Source organism: Polyodon spathula, chromosome 16, assembly GCF_017654505.1.
Source record: "Polyodon spathula isolate WHYD16114869_AA chromosome 16, ASM1765450v1, whole genome shotgun sequence".
In the NCBI taxonomy this organism is placed as follows: Eukaryota; Metazoa; Chordata; class Actinopteri; order Acipenseriformes; family Polyodontidae; genus Polyodon; species Polyodon spathula.
In genome coordinates, this window is record NC_054549.1 from 3,925,547 (window position 1) to 3,950,821 (window position 25,275).

The following is a 25,275-nucleotide window of genomic DNA, read 5'->3' on the forward strand; positions in this document are numbered from 1 at the left end:
TATTACACCCCAAATATAACTGACACTATCTCAAGTACATGCATGCCCTTAAAAAGACGCACACCTGTAAAACCAAACACAAAAATTAATAAGGGAATCAAATTTCTCATCCATATCTAAAACTAAACAGTCGAAACCTTTGTTTTCCCGAGTCTGTTACAGTTACTTGACCCAATCAATTGTGCAAACCACAGAAAGCAGTATGAGTTTTACAAGCATGGTGGAAAAGAATCACAATTGATAGTGACACATACATAGACCGACAGTGATGAGTTAAACGCAGACCGACACACACACACACACAGGAAAATCACAGTGACACACGAACGCACTCACCCCTCCGACTGACTCCCAGCCCTTAATGCAGCGATATAGGTGTGCTGTGGATACTGATACCTGAGAGAGTCCTGGAGTGGATGTGTGGCCTGGGGGGGTGGCCGCTAGACTAGGATGTCCCTTGTTGAGTTCGTGTGCTGCGTAGGGAGGTGCAGGCTGTCTGGGTACCTGAACCACACAAAGAGATACACACACAGACAATAATGAAAGCTGTTCCCTGGAAAACGTCAGCCTAGTGCTACATAGAGTAAAGAATTCTGCCTCTCCAGTTTTGCATGTAGTATGAGATATGATAAATGTTAGGATATTATTTTGAGTGTTGTCATATAGCTCCATGTGTAATGCATCATTTCTTCTTAATCAACATCTTAAATGGAAGCCCTGATTCTCAAATGAACTGTGCCTTTAGCAGTTTCCACAGCTCGGACTAATTGCAGGTACTGGGTGTATGTGACCCAGTTTCCCCTGGATTAGTTGGTTAATCTCTCTTCGTTTCAGGAGTCCCTTCTGTTGTTTCGGCAGCTCTTCATTTCTATCAGCGGGTGGTTGCTCAGGTCAGATTCATGCCTGGTTTAGGGGATTCTTTCTAAATCATTTGGAGTTGTCTTATATATCAAGTGCCAAATCCCTTCTCAAATTTGATTATCAATAAAAAGGTAGTTAAGAAGTTAACCTGTATAATTTACAAAATAAGTAAATGGTAATAATAAATAATGATGCTTTCTCCATTGTTTGTTAAAGCCGTAATATTGTGTTTTTAGCTACCTATCCAATGCCTGCCAGCGGCTGCTCCTGTGTACACTGGCTAGGATGCAAATTAGTTTCATTTTTATAGCCCAACATACAGATTTTCTATGACTAATGTTTAAGATTAAATAACCTCCCAGTGTAGCAAACAGCAACCATCGTAAAACCTCACCAAGAATAAACATTCTTTACATTTTGTTGTCTGTTCCTATTTTCTAAACTGGTTTAATTAATAAGCACTATTTAATAAGCATGCTGTCCTCCAGGAAATCTATGAAAATGAGATGCAAATGTTAAAGCCCTTAGCCAGGTTAATCTTTCTAAATAAATCCGTTAATCAATTCACAATCTAATGGCGCTGCAAAACTGATGCAACAAAGCGCGTTAAATAGTTTTTTTCACGGAGGTCAAAATCTGAAATTGCACATACAATATGGTCCAGATGATCTAAACAGTGCTAGATCTAAAAGAGAGCTCCAGTAATTAAACTAGGTCTCTTTGTGTACCAATACTGTGAAAACCAAACAGTCCTGTGGTGTATTTCTCTCTGTTACAATGGAAGATCTTATTTGAATGACGTAAAAGTTGCCGGTATTTAGATTCTCTGCAACAATAAAACAAATCACTGGAAAGCAATTACAGAAAGATACATCACACTGAAAGTGGCTCACATTCAAGCTCTATTTGGACAATATAGCAGCCCAGCAATGGGGATCAATGCTTACTCCAGGGAACCCCGGTGGTGTGAAAATCACTTCACTTGACATGCTTCACAGAACAATGAAACTTGTTACGTACGTAGCAACCGTGGGTCAGAGAAGGATCACAGAACAGTACATTGTTAATGCACGATATATTTGTGTTTGTTTGTTACGAAAATGAAACATGCTTATTTACTTAAAAAGGTCCTGTCTCCACGCCGGGGTGGATTTGTAAAGACGGTTACGACATGAACGATAACCCTTTGAACAAGGATGAACATGCCGGCAGTAAAGGTATTTATGGAGAGCAACCCTTTTGATTATGTACGGGTATTGTCATTTTCCAGGATGAACAATGGATGAAGGCACTAGATGTTTTTCTTCTTTACAGTACCTTACCCTCATCCGGTATTGTTTCAAATCATGGTCAGCCACTCAAAAGAGCTACATCTGCAGTATTATATGCATTGCTGAGAGATGAGTGAATACACCACTCGCTGGGAAAATTACATGCAGGCAGTTTTCAATCAAAAGGAAAGTAAGATTGTAATAAACCAATGCAGCTCCACAGTGTCCTGTACTTTTTTCTCAGAAAGTTGGCAAGTACTGTATGAGAAGTTTTGATTTAGTGTTCTGAAGTTAATGGATGCATTTTTTTAAACACTTTGGCATTTTTTCACTTTGACCCAGATTTCATTTGATCATCCTGGTGTACAATATCTTCTATACATAGTAGACCCTGATATTGTTGTGATACTGCCATTTGAAATTTCTTTGCATCAGATAGTGTGTCAGATGGCTTGTATTAGATGGAAATGACATATTTCACTTAGATTAGCTGTAGCATTTAATTATTCTTATTAAAGTATTTATTATAAATATAGCTCAGCCAGTTTTACTCAGATCACCAGCACTGGTAGGTACTCACTCTGACCTCTGAGTGGATATCAGCTTGTATCATACAGCAGCCGGTAAGATATTCTGTATATTTATTAAAGAAGATATAGGCAAACACTTACACCGAACACAGCAGCTACTGTGGCCTGCGTAGGGAAGATCCGATCTTCAAGTGTGTGCTGACCTCTGGGGATCCTGAAGCGCGACACATTAAGGAAAACTCTGGCACAGCGTCAATTTAAGGCAAAACATTTGAAGATGGTGGTACTGCAGCTGGAGCAGCAATCAAAACAAGGTAAAACCAATGCACTTTCAAACACTGTAATATAAAAAGGTCCTTTTATTTCCAGTTTTTTTTCATAACAAAATATACCTTTTTACCAACATTAATTTTACAAGTAAACTCCTCTCAAAAAAAAATTATTTAACTATATGAAAAAAAGAAAGCATTTTCATGATATTATGACCTTGTTCTGGTACCATCTGGCATAACCATTAAACTAGAATTTATAAGCAACTCAGCAGCTTTCCTGGTCTCTCCACTATATTCCTTCAATATACACCTAAAATGGAAAAATGAATAAAAAATAAAGCCTAACTTGCACTAAAATTTATACTACAGTATATGCCCTCATCAACATTTACAGGAAGGACTGGGCTAGAGATTCAAAGTCTTATTTCATTTCCAATAAGGTGACTCCTAGTTTGTTAGGTTTAAATAAGAGCAGTTTACTGGTTCCACAGTCGGCCAAGGAATGTTGCTCTCCACAAATCCCTACCAATCAGGGTTTCCCTTAACTTCAGGCTTACAAATCCAACTAATAAACTAAGCTGTTACGATGGGTGCTGCTGGAATCTGAAAGCAGTCAATCTGATTCCTGCCCAGGGCACCGTGAATATAGAGAAACAGGGATACTGGGAATCTGGCTATCTACACCAGGAGTTAGGGACTAGGATTGAATGAGGACTCCAGTAGGTGGTGTACTATCAATTATTTTACATTCCCTGAAGAGGAAAGCTAACTGTGAACTAGAATGGCAAGCTGTCAGTGGCTCTGCATGGTCCCCAGTGGAATGCATTGTTGAACAGGTTCATGTTTTGCACATAATTCAAGACTAATACAAAACACATGCAGTTCTTTAAAAACAAAACTCACACAGCTTTAAAACTAAGTATTGTAAACTGAGCATGCTAAAGAATTCTGAACTTTAATGCCCCTGAACTAAACATGCCACTATAATTAATATGGTGCCACAGAGAAGTCATGTGAGTTAAAGGAAATGGATGGTCTCCCTTTCATCCCAGTCGCTGTTTCAGTAAGGCAGACTGGAGCTGCAGTCTCTGTCCGGGCTTGCAGAAGGAGCCTTCAAAAACTTCAATAACAGCAGCCACTTGCAACTAGAATTACAGCATAGCAGTCACTGCTGCAGTCTGAAGTCAAGTAAAACTAACTACAATGTTATTTTAGATATGCCCCGTGTAATGCTAGCATTGTTAACAGCAGCAGTAAACGGGCAAAAGCAATCATGCAATTGCAGATTCTTAAGATATTTAGCCTGAAAAAGAGTGTGTAGAAGAGTTGTCACTATTGGTTCCTACTTGTTAAATGCTAGCTATTTTTTAGAACAGTGTGTCTGCAGTTTCGGACAGTCTTTGGTTGTAATAAAAAGGTACTGGTTTGTGCCCTGGCTAGGTAGCATAAAAACTGATTGGACAGTGCTTGATGGTTTTATACCTTGACATAGAGTAAACGTTTACTTGCAACTCGACTCTGTTAATTAGAGCGGTCACGAACTTTATGGCTTCAGTTAATGACCTACTCCGGTGTCTACATTAACACACTTGTGATAAGAGAAGATTTTCCTCCTAGCACCAACTCACTCAACAGTATTGTTAAACAAAGACAATTCTGAAATACTGGACTGGGTGCTGCTAAGACTTAACACTGCCAGCCCCCTGATCACGCACAACCATCCAAAGAGACATCTTAACCAAAGACATACTGCTCAAATGGGGTAGAAAATAACACGGGCAACATTTATAACACAGACTGGAAGGCTACAAATACAGTACCTTACCAAATCAAAGCACATCAGCAAGCAGGCTTTAGTCCCGCAGAGCAATCTACTCATCATGGCTGCATGCACCCAGCACCAGGACTCGTCACACTCACTTAACCTCTTGACCTGCAATACTGTTTCACACAGATGTCTGTCCAGAAATAATCATCAACACAATGTCATCAACTAACACCTCCAGCATCCACCTTAACACAACACGCTTTGTGCAGATTGGTAAACACTCCAAAAGGACTCAAACATGAAGCTTGTCACTTGGTTAAGACAGAGGGGGCTATTTTATGATCTAGACAGCATCATTTCTAAACACATTTTTAATAATTTTAATAGTCATATTAAATACAGCTCTTTCATGGATGGTCATTCAATTTTGGGAGAAATGTTTTTTTATACAGCCCTTGTAGGATCATTTAAGGTTATAGCTAGAATGGTCTACAAGTCACACAATCCTTCTTTATGACTACCAAGCACTCAATTCAAATAATTTTTAGCTGTGATAAATCATGCTATGCATACAAATCCATGCTACGAAGGAGTTTTTATTTTGATCTCATCAACACATCATCACAGATGAGAAATTGCTCCACATTTGCTCTGAACTCAAATCTCAGCTGAGGGACTGGATCCCTCGGCCACACTGCTTCCTTGTCTGTGAGGTTTAACCACAGAATATTAGGCTTATAAATTTAGATTTTTTTATTGTATAACAAAAGATACAATAAACGTCAATGCTACATTGATTGGGTTTCTGCATCTACCTTCCACATTCCGAACCCCAATAAGGTCTGTGTGGTCAACACTTAACAGCATACTTCATGTATCATATCACTGCCTCAGTAATGCAATTATCTGGAACCGTCCGAGATAACCAACAAATATTTTGCAGTGGCCATCTGGTTAACTGGGCTTGACGCTGGGTACTCGCAATAGCATGTATACACTCATGTGCCGGTTTGTAATTTCTATAGGTTTTGCTCACATTTTATTCTTTTCACTCATCCAGGTCGGACATCCATTCAAAATCTAGTCAATCAAATCAAGATCTAGTCTTGCACTTAATTATCAAGTGCCTTGGAGAAGGTCCTGGGTTGGCCGGTCATCATTTAGCTACTGAGCCCCCTATGGCATTGAATAGTCTGGACAAGATTATACTGGATATGATGGAGCATCACATAAATAACCCAAATGAATGTTAATAACATAGTTAAGCAAGATTCTCTTTAGTCTATATAGGTTTAAATATTTCAATATTTTATACTGTTTAAAGAAGTACGTAATTGAAAAATGAAACAATGCGAGGAAATGGCCGTTTTTATACGGTACAAAGCTACACTTTGTTCACATTCAAACCATGGCGATGAATAAATGAATAGCTTAAGTAATCACACTGATTCAATGAAATGCGAATGCATGCGTATATCACAAAATAATTCACAATTCAGCATGACAAAGGGAGATGAAGGGAGGGTTCAGTTCCGAGTGACTGTTTTGTAGGCATTATGAATACTTCGCCACCACTGGCTCACAGTCCGTCAGCTCTAACCACTAGGGCACACTACCTCCCAGTCTCTCAGCTCTTATCACTAGGCTACACTGCCTCCCAGTCCCTCAGATAATCACCTCCATACTGCCTCCTAATTAATTCCTAGCTCTAACCACAAGGCCAAACTGCGCCCCAGTCCCTTAGCTCCAACCACTAGGCCACACTGCTTCCTGGTACCTTAGCTTAGACCACTAGAAGCCATCCTTAAATCCTGTCAGTCCTCCTCCACTCCACTCATCACAGAGTGCTTATCACCGTGCCACATTCAAGCTCTCTCTCTAATCAACCCCCACCAGGACAAATCTCCTCTTCCAACTTCCCCTACAGAAACAACAAAACGTACAGATTCGATGTTTAACCTCTTTCTGACAAGCATGCTCTGTGGCTAATGGAGGAAAAAAGGAACCTTGTCTGAATGCAAAGCTGTGGAGTCGCTTCCCCTATTGCGGCGGCTGGTGGAGCAGAATCTTGACTGTCACCCGCAGCCTTGGGCACAACAAGCACAGCTTTGTTATCTGGTAAAGGCCAACCCCCCCATCCCCTCGATACAAACAGCTGAGTCTTACAAGAACTCTTAATACATTATGCAAGAAAACAAAAACCCAAAACCTGGGGGCTTCTGGAGTCATCTATCTGTTACTTATGAATATGAAAAGCATGCTTTATTCACAGCCCAACCTGTAGATTTCTCTTTCTTGAACAAACTGAGGTAACGTACTTGTATGGAGGGTTTGGGGCTTCATCTATTTATTATGGGCAGGGTTCCTGGTTTTTACCCGCTGTAATAAATCTCCTCCTAGAGGCTGATTAGTTAATAATAGTGACAATCCACATTAGACCCGAACTTGCCTCTCGCCTTCTGAGCTTGCTCTTTAGTTGAACGGTATGACGTTCAACTCCGAACTGTACAGTTTGTGGTTCCAGTCTAGCCCTTGCTTTTCCACTCAATTCAATGGGCTGAGATGCCAACTGATTACACCGATAGAGCCTGATCCTTTAAATGGATTGACTGGATTTCACCCGAAAACAGTGTCAGAATTGAGCGACAGATCCCTTCATTAATGTTTTTAAATGTTTATTTTTCCAATGATCTTAAGTTATTTTTCTGTTACTTAAATGGAAGTACTGCTGCTTAATGTTTCATTGGTTGACAGCATATAAAAAAAACAGAACCCAATGTACTCCCCATTTCAGTGTGCATGTCTGCATATAAAGTCGATGAAAAAAATCATTAACACAGAATCTGCAGCAAGACGTGTACTGTCTGTACATGGATTGAGAACTGTTTCGATGGCCATCAGAACAGGGATATCAATTTAACAAGCATAAAAAGTCCGTGCCTGACTGACAGTAAAGTTGACAATGCACTGCACTATATAGCAAGGAGCAGCTGAGCTGTCCACACTAGCTAATCTCTCTGCGTGTGGTCTGGGAGTGTCAACTACCATAATGTACGCATCAACAATTATTGTATTTTCAGCACCTGTGTCTCCCTTGTTCCTACTGCACAAATAATAAAACTAAATATTATGTACATATCCAGACATGGCTAGCAATACAAAATTAGAGCTATCAATAACATGAAAATACAGCTCGCCTCAGCCTACATCCACCATATGCACATGTAAAGATCTAGGTTGGATGACTGTATGACAGACAGACTAGCAGCTACCTCGTTACAACCCGAGATACTCCCTCCTCTCTAACAGGATTTACTGTATCACACCACACAGTTCTCTAGATACTGTACTTGTAAAAATGCGTATTAAATATACAGACAAAAAACAGACATACACCCTCTATATATCCCCCCAGATTCTGATACATCTGATTAGCTTTCATCACAATTGGTTTTCTAGAAATAAAACTGTGTGACTTGCATATCCCCATCGCCAGGATTATGCATCCCAAGCTGGGGATAAAAAATAAATAACAGGTATTCTAGACAATGGGTAGGATATCTAGAATTCTATTAAATAGTGGTTTATATTATGCCTTGTATTTAGGTTTACAAAACAATACGATACAGCTTTTAAATATACATTTAACCCACAGAGCTCTAAAATCATGGTACAATAGTTTATTTTATCATACGCATCCAATACAAACTACTAAAATAGCAACTCAAATATCAGAAGCTTCTAAAGCTTTAATTATTCTTACAAATATCACTGAACTTAATTTTTGCAGCTAGCACAAACCAGTCTGCTTCAGGTAAATCCACTGCTGTGGATAGCACCACAAGCCTACTGAAACAGCAGAAATGTAAACCCATCTGCTATTGGGAGTCCCTGGAACAGAAAGAAAGCCACTGTAAATCAGGTTCTGAACAAAAGAAAAAATATGTACCACTTCAAAGATCATCAGCATGCAACTAGTCAGCATGTAGCCTTCACAAGCAGCCAACAATAATATGGTGTGCAGTTCAAAAATGTGAAAAACCTGCTGCAGCTTCTTGACCGGCCTCTAAACATTCTCTCCCAGCAGACTCCGTAGCAGGGCGTTGCTGGCACTGCTACTGCAGGAGCAGAGAATGCTCATGGAGTATCAGTGCTGCCTTTGGAAAGCTGCAGCATCAGCCCGCTTTACGCAGCAAGCTGGGAATTACTGGGGAGGCTCTGAGCACCTCTTCCATCCGTGCATCGTCGGATTTGAACAAAGGAGTCGTGTGACCCCCACAAGTGTTGGGGTTTATGCTCCATTTCCTGAACACTTAAACTTTAGTATTGAACACATTTTTACACTTTTAACATATTGGGAGTGCTTATAACCAGCCATCATAAGAAGCCTCCCATCACTATTTTACTGTGATGTATTCGTGTCAGACTGTATGTGTACAGCATTTAATTGTATATGGAAGACCGTGAAGAAATAATGAAGTAAATGGGCCTACATTATGCAGGTACTACTGTGTAGATACTATGGTAAGACTATTAAAGAAAGAGCTGAAACACTCTTCTATACAGTAATCCTGTGTGTTATTTATTTCAGACCACATTGATGATTCTTTCTCATGATATCTTTTTGATCCAGTCATTTTTTTATCTACTGGTCGTTTTTGTCACCAAATCCATTTCAAGCAGCATTTGCTGAAATATTCTAATACTTGGAAAGGCGCTATGTTCGAAACCCCTTCAGAAAGCCGTTCCCCTCTAGAACATTGTGTCATATACTTTGACCAACCTCAGCTCTGGCAATTTCCAATGAGCGCTGCCTTAAAACAACCCCCAAAAAATGCTGTCTCTACCATTTTAAAGAAGCTTTTACATCAACATTTACTGTACTTGTGGGATTTCAAACACTGCAACACTATGTCACGAACTGACACCGAGACTGACCCATCAAAATAGACGTTCAACTGCTCAGCCAAGCAAGTGGCAGTACTGTGAACAAAGGAAGTGACTGCGAGTAACATGCACAGTAGAAAGAAAACATTTCCAGACACAGTCGGCATGTGTTACACTTCTGTATCGACACCTGTATATCATAATGGGTCAATTGCACTGAAAGCAGCGTACTAACCCGTACCAACCCCATAGTTAGTACAGAGCTATGTACTAAACTAGTACGCAAGTTAATACCAATTGCAACGAACTTGGCAGCTCAAGCGTCCCCAACTGCGTACTAAAAAATTATCTCAATTGCAACCACCCCAAAATAACTGCTGCTGCCCTCTAGAGGATAGCAAGTACGGGTCTAACCCTTTCTATAGACTAGCGATTTATATTACCGTACTAAGTGGAACAAATGTGAAAAGTCCCAAAATGTATTGACAGCTTGTCAACTGAACTACTCATAGCATCAAATCCAGCTTTCATTTACCTACATCTTAAGTATGAAAAACATACTTACATATAGCCTATAATATAGCCTAATGCAACTTGAAAATAGCCTAGGCATGCATGCATGCATACATACATACATATAGACATACTGAGAAATTAAGCTTTGAGGCTATAATTATATGTCCTAATTATAAGCCATGCTGATTTGAGTAATACATATTTCCTACAATACTTTAATTGTATAAATTATTTTTTTTGTTTTGCGTGTGACTTTAATAATTACTAATACAACACAACACTACCAAAATGAACACAGCTTGGTTCATTCTGGTACTGTTTTAGGAAAATGGTGATGCATGTGAACTCAATGCAAAGGAAAATAAATGATTAATTCAGCCTTTCTTGGGCCAATATTCTTTTGTATATTCTTAGAGTTTAATACTTTTAAATGAAAATGTAAATATTAATAATAATAATAATAATAATAATAGGTTAAAATAAAACAAAAAACAACACTCTTAAAATATAATTAGCTCGCTAAAACCAATCGCTCAGATTTTGAGCACTGCGCCCACTTCAGTTCCTGTTTGGTAGCACAACAAACCATAATCCTTTGTACCGTACTAAAGCTGGGGATCAGCTAGTCTAAGTTGGGGATGACCCCCAAGATGTACCGTACTAGCTGGTATGCAACTTAGTACGCAGCTCTGTACCAACTCTGCAAGTTCGCTGCAACTGACCCAATGAGTTCTAATGCTGCGTGTGGAATATAAATAAATCACCGGCATCCGAGTCCTACAAGAAAATAAACACTGTAGCAGACCCCCATTACTGTGATTAATTAAGTTTATGTTAAAACCTGGGATGGCTCAAACTGATGTGTAATGGCAGTCTCTTTTCCAAGCGTTCGCTAAAGCAGGCAGCAATTTTATGATCATTTAGTAAAAAAATAAATAGTTTATTAATCTTTATTCAAACATTTTTAATCCAAAGCAATGGAAATATTCTAAAAGCTGTAGCAGTTTAGAAGAAAATAAGTAAAATGAGTGTTTCACTAAAGTCTTACATGCTTTTTCAATGTAAACCATTGTAATTAAATGTGAAAGTCAAATAAATTTGAAATAAAAATATATATTTAATGCTCAATTTATAGTGATGGAAATATGACTCCTACTGCATAGCAGTTTTCCCCTATTCCATGTTTAAAATGAGCTCTACTAGTACCAGTGCATAGGTAACAAGCGCTTATGTGATTTATTAAACACCTAGTAAAACCAGGACTGGATCAAACTGCTAATGCAATGGCTTATTTCCATCCCTGAGTCAACCTTTTCAATTGAAAAATACTACTCTTCATGTATGTTTTAGAACATTATTACCTTAAAGTTTTACAACACTATTATGGAAGTGCTAGTAGGGGTAGCAGCCCAGTGTGTGAAACATTAGGCAATGGAAGGGTTAAAAATGGCTGCAGTTACTGTCTGTCTCAGCTTGCTTCGAGATAAAGTTGCTGCTTGAGTCTCAGGCATCCTGCCCATTGTTGATTGTCTGTCTAACGCACCACCTCTGAATTCAGCCCTGAATGCTAAGCAGCATCGGCATTGTCTGGGGAGCAGAAAGCCAGCCACATACATTGTTCGCTGCCATGGCAACTAGGAAATCGAGATTACCCACCCTACCCCACCCCCCTCCCCTCCTCAGACAGAGAAGATTCCCCCTGGCTGGGAATTCCATCCACAGGGAAATCTAATCTTACAAAGATAACCGGAAATCAATGTTGACAGAAATTACAGTGGGTCTTTAGCCAAGCCCAACAGACATGAAAATGTATTTCAGATTATTTATAGATTTTTTAATGTGTGGCATTGTGATCAAAAGTGTGTTAAAAGCACACACTGATGCTATCACAACAGTCAATTTGCGCAAAATATTCAAAATAATTATTTGAGAATTTCAAATTAAAATTATATTCAATGCTTCATCTATTTTGCGACCAAATAGTAATACCTCATTTTGACCTGCTTAGAGTTAAACGGTTACAAACTTTTGTCTAACCATTAAATATATGACTTTGAACAAATTATTTTGTACTAGAACAAGTACAGTACAATCCCATCCTGGAAGCCTAATAATTAGAAGATTTAAAAGACTGCAGGCTAGGCTGTTCTCGTCTAAATGCAAGCTATTCGAAAAGGCTATGGGCAGCCTAACAAAATGCTCATTGTGCAAAAGTGGTCTTTAGGGGACCCTGGAATGCAATCACATCTGAACACAGAACACATTCCAACAATCACATACATTTCATATATCCACTACACAACAAAACACTGGAATACAAACGCAATGAGCAAAAGAAAAAGCAAATAAAAAGCGCAATAGATAACTCATCTTTACGTTTAACACACAATCAGACTTGTTGCATTTTGACTAAATCTTCTGACAAAGACAATACATTTTTGAACTCGTAAACAGACAACGGGATACTTAAATAAAAAAAAAAAAAAGTCAAACTACACATACCATTAAATGCAAAATACAACAGAATATAGGATTGTGAGAAGCTTGTGTTTTTGTAAACTCCTTATTGTCACCAGATGCTCTTGAACTTCCACTTGAGTTCAAGAGTAGTCTGTGTTACTCCTGGTATGTCTGTGCAGGTTCAGAGCACTCGCATACCGTGAAATGTGCAGATATCCGAGTGCTAAATGCTGAAACGAGGGTGAGCAAACATCAGACAATAAACCGCTTTGGGGGTGTAGAATAAACATGTGTTCTGTTAAAGGCGCTGATGCCGATCGGATACAATACCGGTGGAAATGTTGGGGGACATATACTGGAAGTTAATAACCTGTGCTGTATAACTGATGTCAAATATGTTTTCTCATCTTTAGAATTTTGCTGTATGTTCTAGGTACAGGATGACATCTATATACAAGATAAAATGCACTGGAATCCTAAACGGTGATCCTCATACAAGCCTGTTTCTAGGACATGTCCTTGAATGAAGCATGCATTAAAAAAAACAACTATTTAAACTGAAAATAAACTTACTGCAATTATACAAAATGTATCAATGTTTTATATACAGTATATAATACACTGCCGCTTTGTGTTGGGTAAAGAAACAATATTGGCAGTAAAATGTTTTTAAATTAATTTAGACTGAGGACAGCACAGCCAGTAAGTTCATAAACCAAGTGACAATCATAACTATTTATAGGAAAGGAGCGACATTATTTATTTATATATATACACACACACACACACACACACACACACACACACATATATAAAAGCTCCAAGTTATGTGAGGCGGGACAAATAAGTGATCCCAGAAGTGCCCCTTTATTTACTGTGCTTTGATAGTGTGATAATGAACAGCTGTTGGACACAGAGAAATGGAGATGCCAGTTGCTGTACAACATAGCAAGAATTTCCTCATGGACAGTAAGAGTGGTAGTTTTTCTTCTGTTTTCACATCCCTCAGAGTTATTAGAGTTATTTGTGTTCTATAAGCAGATGAGTAATGCTGAGCACCAGTTGGTTCAGTTGGGCAGCAATTAATTGCTGGCTCCCTGCTGATGGAGTAATTAACTGATAAGACCGAAAGCCAGGAGCAGGCTTGGGTATCGCTGTTACAAAAATCTGGAACACATTAGATTGCTAAGCCTCCAGCAATACTTGGAGGCTATCTATCTGACAAGCTTGTCAACAGTGTCTGAACAGGAAGGAAATTACCTGAAATGCTAAAGGACACACAATGTGCAGCTTCTGTAGCAGGGAGCAGGACACTGTCTATTGCAGCTCAGGGTGTATAACTCCAGTCGTGGACAACTACCACACAGTACAGCCTTAAAATCGACAGGCGCTATCGCTCAAGCATGGACTTGCTAACCAGGCTACAGTCCGACGAGTGCATCCCACGTCTCAAACAAAAGTAGCGATCTCGGTTAACGCAGGCAGGCTCACCACACAGGGCGAGGCAATCCACACGCAGGCAGTGGGTGGGCGTGAACCCGGGACCTCTCGCAGTAAAGCATAGTGCCGATACCGCTGTACAAAAGAGCCGGCTGCAACACGTTTTACTGAATGTTAATACATTTATGGCATATCCTCTCATGTTGCTTGAATAAAGCCATAAAACAGGGAAATAATGCAAGTCATATAGCACGGTATGTTTAAACTAAATCCAGTCCCTTGGTCTTCTGAGCAGAATGTTATTGCTATACAGCAGGAAGGAAATAAAAGGTCAAGCAATCTGCTACACACATATATTACTGTAAACTGTCCTCAGAGGGGAATCCCAACTAAGCAGAGGAAACTGACGTGCAGTTAATTGGAGGAAAAGCCTACCTAGTACCAATTAAGGAAACTGCCTCATATTTTAACATGGGAAGAAGTGGACAATTCACAACTGTAGTTCAGCGGAAAGGGATTTGTTTTTTTCAGTCACAACTGTCTCTGTGGTAAACTGACATTTTCCTAACCTCTAAGTTGACAATAAAAATAAAAAAAAGTGCTCTTGGCTGTACCAGCTAGTTCACGCACTGGGGTGTTGTGTTTCATATTCTGGCCTTCCAGCTGTGGAAAGTGTATCCAAAGTTTCATCCAAGAATGAGGTGCAGGCCTGAAATTCTACAAGTTTTATTTACATTATTTTCCAGTAACAGTTTTACAGTATGTAGTTCTGTAAAGACTTCCTTTTGTGGTTTGCCCTAGTTTTGGTACAGTCAGTAGGTTTACTGTGTCCCAAACCTCAACAGCACTGGCTTATTATCCGTCACATTATCAAATACAGGGAAGTGGGCGACTAATGATTTTTACTAGACCACTTTGCAAATGCAGTGTGGTAATTTTACAGTAGTAACACCTCTGGTCTTTGACACAAGCAAAGAGCAGTGATTGAGTGCAGATGAACCAGAGGGACACCTAATGTTGTATCCAGTCATTAACTGGACAGTTTAAGGCCGATATCACATAACTGATTTCAAGTTACTGTTTTGATGTCCCTCATATTCAGCCATGGTGGTAAAAGATAAAAGGCTACCCCATAAAATGATCGAAGTGTAGAGGTTTTCTATGTGGGTATCCAAAGAATTTTAGTCAACAGATTTTAACAGTACATTTTTTAAATACTTTTATATATTAATGCAAATCTAAGTAAACATGAGAAATTGTTATTTTAAACTCCAGTAAAGAATGCTACAAAAAAATCCAAGCTGTGCGTTATACAATCATGCTATATTTTACACCAAACATATTTTTCCTTTGTGTGTGTTGGCCACGTTTTGTCATAGTTTCACTTCCTACATTATCAGAAAGCAGAACACGAAAGTCCAGTTTATATTAACCTAGTTTTAAATGTAGGGAGACAAGTTTCCTCACCCCTTGAAACTCAACTACCTGTATGCAAGCTAAACAGGAATACAGGTTTGTAAATATGTAATAACATTTCTTCATACAGAAAATATAACAGGAATAGCTTAACAAACTGGTAACTTAGCATTCCCTGTGACTGAGCATCATAATTATGCAATGCTCCAGTTGAGAACCCACAGCATGTAGGAACAGTATTTTCCATGGCTGCTGTATAGTCCAAAACATATACTGCACCTCATTCTTCCACAATCGAATGCCATCATTCCAGCATTCCTGTGTCACGCAACCGCCAATGAAAATCAAGCAAAAGTTTTTTTTTTTCTGCTGCACTATATTAAGTCATAGTTATATTTTAATTAAATTTTATCTCTAGACCAAGGGAGGGTGCCTTTAAATGCCACAAAATTATAAAAGAACTATTTATTTGCACAACAGTATTCTGCTGAGTTTTAACACCATATATCTTTTGCTGCACACAACGCTTACTACTGACAGCTTTGTATAAAATGATGGGACCCCCTGTCGAAAACAGAGGAGCTTATCTTAGTTATTTAAACTTGGGATGAATTCAGGTCTGGGATCTTTGGAAGATGGTGGTAATAGATGAAGTATGAAGTTGGTTTCTATGCTTCATACAGCTATGCCTTCCTGCACAGTGGATAATTAAGACCATTTTCCAAGGAACCATTGAAGTGGATGCTCCTTCAAGCCCCTATAGTGTGTGCTGCGATTCGCTTTGACAGAAAAACACTCATATAGCCTGCTGCTTCAATGTGCTCACAAACACATCTTCATCCCTCAGTACTCAAGGTATTTATAGAATGAACAATTCCTGGTTCATCAAAGCGTGTCCAAAATGCTATTCAAGTATTTCTGACAATTATTGTTATACAGAATCAAGCATATTAATCCCTCATTCTAGAGAGCAGGAGAATGTTTTTTTCTGCATTTTTGTTTTTTCTCACGTTTGTATCTGGGCTCACAGAGGTCAGAGAAAGTGGTCAATGAAGGGTTCCCGCCGTGGGTTCATTGAGTGCATAGATGTCAAAGTAGGTCACCTCTGTTGCTACCGCTAATTCAATATACCGTGCACCATGTAATTACACGTCAACACAAGCCAATGATAAACAAAGTAATAGTAAGCATTATGTCCAGTGGAAAAGTATAACTTCTCCCAAAATATTGCAAGTGAGGGTGAGATCGGAGATTTTATAATAACTTTTTTTTCGTGTCCTCAGCTCCAACCACTAGGCCACTCCTGTGAGCCCCCGTCTGAGTAACTCTCATCTCAGCACTCTCAAACCCATGACTAACGTAATTCCTATTAAATTCAAATATTTACTTAATAAACAAGGTATCTGTCTTTAACAGTGGTTATTTTCAAATCACAACTGAACGAACAACATCATTGTGGCGTAGCACCTGCTGTAGACCGATGTAAACATGCATTTGTTTAAGTAAATATTTATTTTATAGGTAATTACCCATATAATGTGTACAGACTGTACATATTAAAATGTAAATACAATTTCTCGAGTCCTTCCAACTCGAAATATGATTTTCATCCATAATATAGTCCTTAAGAATATTATAATCGTATATGAGGGCACATCTTCACACTTCAATGCAAAACGCTATCAGGGCCCTTAACATTACAGCTGCAGCAAAACGTACATTTTAAATAACACACACTGACAGGACAGGCCCCGCGTAAAAGCGCAAAATGCACTAAATATTTAGACACCCCCGTCTGCATGTTCCGAATCTGAGTGCTTATGAAATCTATTGTCTTGCGAAAACGAGAACTCAAATCGCAAGTCAAACCGACGCTGTCAAGTCCCTCAAACAATGCTGTTATTATTATTGTTTTTTTTTTTTAAAGGGAAAAGGAGCATTAAGAAAGGCCACTTACCCTAGCCCCCCACTGTCAGAACAAAACAATAAAAACGCGGAGATCCCTTTCTGAAAGGAAGGTTTCCTGCGTAGCGGAGTACATTTGCAGTCGCCCCCCCAAAACCCCACGTTTTCCCCGGCCACAGTGGAAGAGAGAGACTCTTTCTTATGAAGGATACTGCGGCGGCGGCGCGGCTGGCGGCTGTGGGGCGGCCGGTGCTCCCGGTACCGGCACAGAGGTCGGAAGAGCCCGCAGCTGGCTCGGCGGAGACAGCCCGGTTCCGGGTCCACTTCCAGCGGCAGCAGCTGATTTTGGTACCGCTCTCGGCGGCAAACTCATTGCAAAAATGTCAACAGAAGAACAAATTATAATAAATATGAATAGACGTGTGTAAAAATATAATACATATAAAAAATCTGTATAGCGGTAGATCCCCTGGACCAGTCTCTTGATCCCGGAGTTGAGCCGGGATAGTAAAAAAAGATGTTGCTTTTTTATTGAAAGAGTCGGTTTATTGGGATTTTTTCTTCATGGGGACAGAGGGGGTGGGGGGGGGCTGTCTCCCCCTCCCCAGCCGGGGATTCCTCGATTCCGGTTCGGTTCTGCTTGCTAGAGGGATGGCGGCGGTTTTACCTTCTTCTGTTACTTATTGCTTATTCAATAACTGTTATTTAAAAAGTCCTTTTTCAGTCAGAAGGGAGATTTTGCTCAACATGGCGCAGCGGCCGCCTCCAGCAGTCCGAGGAACGGACGGTTCGGAAAACGTCGGCCAAATCCGGAAATACTCGGGAAATCTAGACGAAGGGCGTGACGTTTCGCTCGGGCATCTTCGGAACAGCTCGACTCGACCGTTTTTTTTTTTTCAATCATAGTCGTAAATATTCAGAAATAGTTGGGTTTGGAAAACGAAACTATAAATTAATGGAATAAACTAAATGGCGGTATAAAAAAAAAAGTTAAACATGTTTTTATTTATTTAAAAAAAGGTACAATTCATTTTATGTCTGTACAGCTAAAAGAAAGCAGGTGTGATAAAAGGAACTAACAGGAAGTCTGGGACTCTGTTAACTTGTGTCCTAAATTGCCCTCTTCAGCACTGAACTAAAATTCAGGTTAGTAGCGACATCTAATGTCCCTTTTGTGTACTACAGCTCTATTTCTAAATACAGTGCAGACTTTTGCTTTGGGAAAGGATGTTCTGAGCCAATGGTTCCTGATGAAAATTTTGGACAATTTGACCTAAATTATTACAATTACATTTCGAATCAATAAAACAAAACAACAACATTGGTTCATTTAAAATGATATCATTTGCAACTTGAATTAAGAACCCATTAACGAATGGGGTGTACAGTCATCTGCTGATAATGACAAAGTTCAGTTTTTTTTATAATCACCAAACAGTGATCTCACATCAAGGTTTTGTTTTGCGGATTGTACAATGGCTGTCGCGGGTCTGCTGTAGTGCGTGTCCTTGGTTGATCTGGCACTGCAGTACTGTTGCAGTAGGGGCTGTTTTTCATTAACACACACTAGGGTAATCAAATCAAATCTATCCTTTAGCAGCCTTACTGTAGTGTTACTAGTTTATCACATACCGTAACTTTAAATGGCATAATGTTCAATATCAAAACCTTATTTAAAACATGCATTTGGTGTTTCTTTATTACAATTTGATACGACCACCTTTCACTTTGTGACGTTTTGTAAACGTGCGCAATGAATTCCGTGCAGAACTTAAGATCAACGAAAACAGCTTGATTTCAGTCCCAAGCCTTACCAGAGTTTGAAAACTTAGACGAAATTCGTTTATATTAGAAAGCTGAGTTTAAAGATGTAAATCAATATAGTTTGTAAGTAAAAACACACACACACACACACATATATCATTACAGCACAGTGGAAAGATTATATTTGACACAGTTAAACAAAAATGTAGCACATTGCATTTTGCAATAAGAATCTTAATACATCTTGCAGAATGGAATACTTATTTTAATGCAATTCTTTTTGTTGGCAGTATTAATATCTGGAGGGTACACATACACAATATGCAAATATATACACACAAACAATAAAGTGGTAAAACAAAAAGTATAATCTTTTTCTGCATCCAGTAGACAACAAAAAAAAGCAGCAAAATGAACACAAATGTCAGCAACAAAATGCATCATTCCCAAAAATAAGCAATAAATCAGAGTTTAGTGTTCACAGACATAATTCATCATCACATCAGAAAGCGAAAGCTGTAAACACAAGAGCTGAAGTGCAGAAGTAGGTACACTCAAGTTCAGTAGCACATAATTTCCGAACAACACTCTTCTCTTTTATATCTGAACATGGGGCTGTTCGTGCTGTGAGCTATACAAGTTTTGCATTCATCTTTCCTGGGAAATGAAGAAAGCATCTTGGCCAAGTGGTTTCTCAAACGTCTTGAAAACAGAGGAAACGCAAAAATCACTCAAAAACTGTCCAGCCCTGAAACGTTCAACTTGTGCTGTGTTTCCCACTACCGAGAGATTACTGAGTGCAGCTTATATAAAAAACACTTTGCATCTTCTATGTTTAGAAATAACACAAAAATATAGACAGAAGATCTATCTTTTAAACACCACATGTTTTTCTTAATTTTCCCAACCAGGTCTATCCTTTCCAAAACTGTGACTAAATCTAAATTAATTTGATCATATTATACCCTACCAGTCCACATCTGGATTCTGTTAGACCATTTTACAGCGCTGAGGAATCACCTGTCTATGGGTATTCCTGGCATTTCCTCTACATTACTGTCCAGGTGGATTCCCCGGGATTGTAAAATGCTTTGAAATCCTGGAAAGAATCAAAATCAACCTCAAAGTCCTGAGTGAGTCACCTAGTAAAATGACTGGCTTTTGGAGTGCATTGGGAATGCTGCTTGTGTCAAAGAGACAAACACTGGGAGAAAAGCACTGGATTGTGTGTAACTGTAATAGGGTGCCAAATGGCGATCCCACACACTGCAAAAGAGCTGGGAATTTTACTAGACAATGGGAACTCAATAAATTAACTAAAGACATTGAGAAAGACTTGTAATGGAAACGTTTGCCACTGAGTTTAAGACGTTTATTTCAGCGTTGGATATTTTGCGTAATTTGAATTGTTTAATGGGCGAGAGGTCATAGCTTGACAGGTCCAGGTCACTAAGTGAGACCTCAAAAAGAGAAGTAAAATCAGAAGTAACACATGCAGGTAAATATCTTGTTTGACTAAACAACATTAAAACTGGCATCAGAAAAAAAATAAGTATAATACCAATGTACAGCTGTCCACTTTGAATGGAAAATATTTATTTTTCAAGAGAATAGATATATATATATATATATATATATATATATATATATATATATATAATATATATATATAAATTAAAAATTGAGAAAACGCTTTTTGATATGATACTAGATTGCTACCACAGTGTACGGTTTCCTCAAACCAAACTAACCCATAACATCACAAGGTAGGAGGCTCGATTTAAAGTTGTGAATTTGCTTTGCTTTGTATTCAAAACAGGAAATGAAACTGATATGAATGCTGTTTTTTTTCCTCTCTCAATGGAGACCTATGCAGTCTTAAAAGCTGTTTTGAGTCATATAAAAGCTCACTGTACACTTTGCTTATTTACTCAAAACCACATTAGTACACACCAGAACAGAAAAAAAAAAAACATCTCAGAGTTATATTTCATTTCAGAAAAAAAAAAAAAGTTAGGACGGTCTTCTGTTTCAGTTAAGTTTGATATAACAACGCTTAAATAAAAAAAAAAACTAAGTGTGCACCATAAAAGAAAAAAAAAAAAAAATTGTGTTTATCAAAGAATCCATATCCTTTCCTCTTGACATACCCATCATGCTTTCTATTTTCAGCTCAATCACTTTTCAGGTTACTTCAGTGCACAGCAGGCAGCGTGGTAGCCACAAGTAACAACTGGTTGCTATGGTGTCTACTCAGAATCATTGCAGAGTCATATGACCATTGTCTTAATACATCTATTAGCATTGTAGTGTAAAGACCTCTTGTTAAAAATAACAGCCTTCACCACAGCTTGCATTACCAAGACAGTACTCCACATATAACGCTAGGGGGCACACTGTGTTCAGCTCTCCAGGAGCTCCTCATCTTGAAAGACCTCTGAATAAGTAAGTCCTGACACTTGGCTATATGAGCCAGTTGTTTTGGCATCACTTAATAAAATAATGACTGCAAATTCTCACAACTGTTAAATAACAAGACTAACAACGTTTGAATAGTTTGACATTTTAAAATGATAAACATTTTGATTGTAACAGCTGGTTTCACAGACCTTGATTAGCAGTGATCTGAGACCACCTTACCTAAGGAGCCAGGGTTTGTGAAACCAACACTGTACTTTATTGATGAGTTAGTTTATTTTTATTACTAAGTGAATGAACTTTTAGCTAGAAAAAAGCATTTTAGGAAAATATACAATTCATAAAGCAGAGAGAATGTGGAGAGTTTTTTTTTTTTTTTTTTTTTTTTTTTGATTAAGACATTGTTGATAAGGCACCAGAATAGACTCCCCTCATTCATCTGTTTTTTTAATTTTTTTTTTTTTTAAATTAATTTAGATTTTCTGAAAATAATTTTTTTCCTGGCTAAAATGTAAACAAGCCCGAAAAGGACAAGGGTTTACACGATGGGAATTTTGCATAACAGTGTCAGACAAAAATGAAATACTTAGTATAGAAGTTGTTTCACATTGAATGTAACTACCATAAGGTATATTTTAAGACACAAGTGTGTCTAAGACCACTTTCTTAATTTTTACATTTATACTGAGTTTATCGTTGTCAATCTTGCTTATTTTAAGGTACATTTTTCTACTCTGCATCCATTTCTTTATGTGAGCACCATATTTTAACTACTGAGATTTTATAATTATGAAAGATTATATTGTTTAAAGATAGAGGTCACATGGCAAAAATGGATGCAAAGCAGTAACCGTTAAAGTGAGCACAACTGCAGAAATGGGCCTTCATAGGATTGGTAAATCATGGGAAAAAATAAGAATGTGGATACAGACCAGCTTATTTCTGCGAATATACGCATGGCAAATTCCCATCTTACAGAAACTTGCCCTAGCTATCCTGTTGAAATATGCATGGATCTATGGCCAGGTTTTCAACTATTACCAGCTGCTGTATGTATGATCTCTCCAGTATTGTCAGCGACACCTTCATGGTACTTACAGAAATCATACTTGTCAGCCTGGCTTATGAAGACACAACAAAGAATTCCAAGATGGGGTTGGTAACACAATTAAGAATCCATGGATAATAAAATGCCAGAAAATAAATACTTTTCTTTAAAAAACAAACAAACAAAATAATTTTTCTGTCGCAGTATCCAGTGGTTTTTTTTTTCTTCTCTTTTTCATTTAGAGAATTGGTTTGTCAAAAATGTTAACATAGTTCAAAAAAAATATATATATATTATTTTGGCTATTGAAAAAACTGCCGAATGACACCTGAACGGATAAGGTCATAGTGGTTCTGAAGATTGTCTGCAGTCCTGGAAAGGCAAGGATCCAACGCCTCCTTGTATGGAATCCAGCCCGTGGCTTTCTGTGCTGGTCCAGGAAGAGGAGAGTGGAGTGGGAGGAGGTGAGGGGTGAGGGTAGGCTCACCAGAGCTCACACTTCCTGGCAGGGTTCATGGGTGAGCCAGCTGGACAGTGGAAGTGCTTAGAGAATTCCTGAGAATTAGACACTGTGCCAATGACTCGGAAACGCGACGGGCTGTGGGGGTCCGTTATCATGCCCTCGTGGGAACTTTCTGGAGTACGAACGGAGCACCACACCTACAGCAACGGGACAGGGAGAAATCAACAGGTCAGCACTGAATCTAGACCACACATACTGTACATCAGCTGCAGAACCTGGTACTTATTTAAAATGTTACGTCAACGCGTTTCAATGCAGTGCACAGATGGACGATGGAAGAATGTTGTAAAGGAATTAAAAACCACAACCCAGCAAGATCTTCAAATACATACATTTTAAAGGAATAATCTGACAATTATGTGGCGAATCAAAATATTTTCCATATGTTTGACAACGGAACAATTATCTATTAAGGGATACAAAATAACAGTGGCTGAAAATGGAAACAAATGCAAGTTCTTCCCCAGTTAGAAGCTAGAGCTGTATTTATGTGATTTCTAGATCCAGATAAATGAAGAAGTCTCTCCAGTTAAGACCCACCCACCTGTGCAAAACCAACAAAGAACAGCTGCTGATTGGTCAACCCCAGCGATGGAAGCTCCTCTTCCTCCCCATGCTTCCTGGTCCAGCTCTCATAGGCCTGAGGGTAGGAAAAAACGCTTGTGTATGGTTCCCAGTTCTGTTGCTCCAGTATCAAGTTCATACAGAGGAGGTTAAAAGCTCTAAAAGCCTGTTTTATTTTTTTTTTGGGGGGGGGGGGGGGTTGCATTGTGGTTAAGAAGCTCTCTTAGGGTGTGCCCATTTTCCACACTGTTACATTTCAGTGCTGCTGTGGAATCTACTTTAATGGGAATCCACATTCTAGAAAACCATGTGAGGCTCTGCACTGCCAGCTCTACAGTACACTAGGATACTTTTTCTTTGTTTTAGTGTCAAGTCAATCCTCCTCCCACAATATCAATCTGTTTTTTTTTTTTTTAAATCTGGACTTGGGAGTATATAAAAGTGTCCAGCAGGTGGCAGTGCTGTATATACCAGCAGGTGCCCTGCACTCAACACTATATCCATGCCTAGGCATCTGGTTGTTCCTGTACTAACTGCTTTTAAAACCCCCTCTTCTACTCAGAGTATCACACAGATACCTTGTAGGCAGCCTTGAGCCCCCCGTTGTCGGCAATGTTCTCTCCCAGGGTGTGCTTTCCGTTCATAGCCTCGCGGTTGATGCTGTAGTTCCCGTACTGCTCCACCATGCACTCTGTCTGCTTCTTGAAAGCCTCGATGGACGCGTTGTTCCACCAGGGTCGCAGGTTCCCCTCCTTGTCATACTCGCGGCCTGCCACCAACACACAATAAAGATAAACACTTTTAAAACAAGAAGAGCCACAGGAATGCTGTCAGTACCACAAAGGAGACAACAAAGCTATGAAAATGTGTATAAAGTACATGTTCTGCTTATTACATGTAGAGATGACTCAGCTCTTCAATGTTAGATCCTCTTCAAATGCCCGCTTGCATGGTTCGGAATAATCTTCTTTTTAAGTAAGATTTAGCAAAACAAAATGTAATTTGCTGGAAATATTTTATTGGTAATCAGAATATATGGGAAACTGACACGTTAACAAAAAAACTAAGGTCGTCTCAACTGCCTCTCGTTTAATTGGGACAGACGTTTATTTCAGGATATTTTTCCTTTTCCTGATTTTATATAATATAGTGAATTAATTAATTTACTTTCAGTATAAAAATTCAATTCCAAAAAAAAAAATTTGTACCTTGATCATCAAAAGCGTGGGTCAGTTCGTGCCCCATGACAACTCCGATCCCACCAAAATTGAGCGCCCTGCAAGTTAAAAAAACAAAAAAACAAACAAACCCCCCCCCCCTGAAGTTTAAATGGTAATGTTTGGGAGAACGAGCTCCATGTCACTGGTTATATAGGACAGAAGAAGGGGTCTTATAGGAACTAGAAGGGGGCAGGGAGAAGATGAGGGAGAGAAAGAGGCTCAGGTAGGGCTGGGGTGGGTAGCAGGAAAGGGTGTCTTACTTGGGCCAAGTCCTGGTGTAGAAGGGGGCTTGCAGGATCCCGGCAGGGAAGACCATCTCATTCTTGGTGGGGGAGTAGTAGGCGTTGACCGTTGCAGGGGTCATACTCCACCTGTTGGGGTGAAAGGTCAAAGACGATAAGAGTTAGGACCA

The 25,275-nt window shown here is 39.0% G+C and overlaps 2 protein-coding genes across 13 annotated transcripts in view; both read right to left on the minus strand.

The window, feature by feature from the left end:
- The window catches only part of LOC121329189 (eukaryotic translation initiation factor 4 gamma 3-like), a 59,927-nt gene extending 41,798 nt beyond the window's left edge, over positions 1 to 18,129 (minus strand). For 7 of the 9 annotated variants that reach the window (XM_041274629.1, XM_041274632.1, XM_041274631.1 and 4 more), the window contains exons 1-3: positions 17,539 to 18,129; positions 2,804 to 2,903; positions 337 to 504 (exon numbers count right to left, since the gene is read on the minus strand). In XM_041274629.1, the coding sequence (XP_041130563.1) occupies positions 337 to 504; positions 2,804 to 2,903; positions 17,539 to 17,699 (429 nt within the window). In that variant the 5' untranslated portion in view covers positions 17,700 to 18,129. The remainder of the gene's footprint in view (positions 1 to 336; positions 505 to 2,803; positions 2,904 to 17,538) is intronic. The other 2 variants (XM_041274626.1, XM_041274630.1) reach the window with 2 other exon arrangements.
- Positions 18,130 to 22,760: 4,631 nt separating this feature from the next.
- Positions 22,761 to 25,275, minus strand: part of LOC121328663 (endothelin-converting enzyme 1-like) — a 34,431-nt gene continuing 31,916 nt past the window's right edge. For all 4 annotated transcript variants that reach the window (XM_041273576.1, XM_041273578.1, XM_041273577.1 and 1 more), the window contains 5 exons: positions 25,124 to 25,234; positions 24,852 to 24,919; positions 24,222 to 24,412; positions 23,624 to 23,719; positions 22,761 to 23,216 (listed from right to left, as the gene is read on the minus strand). In XM_041273576.1, the coding sequence (XP_041129510.1) occupies positions 23,040 to 23,216; positions 23,624 to 23,719; positions 24,222 to 24,412; positions 24,852 to 24,919; positions 25,124 to 25,234 (643 nt within the window). In that variant the 3' untranslated portion in view covers positions 22,761 to 23,039. The remainder of the gene's footprint in view (positions 23,217 to 23,623; positions 23,720 to 24,221; positions 24,413 to 24,851; positions 24,920 to 25,123; positions 25,235 to 25,275) is intronic.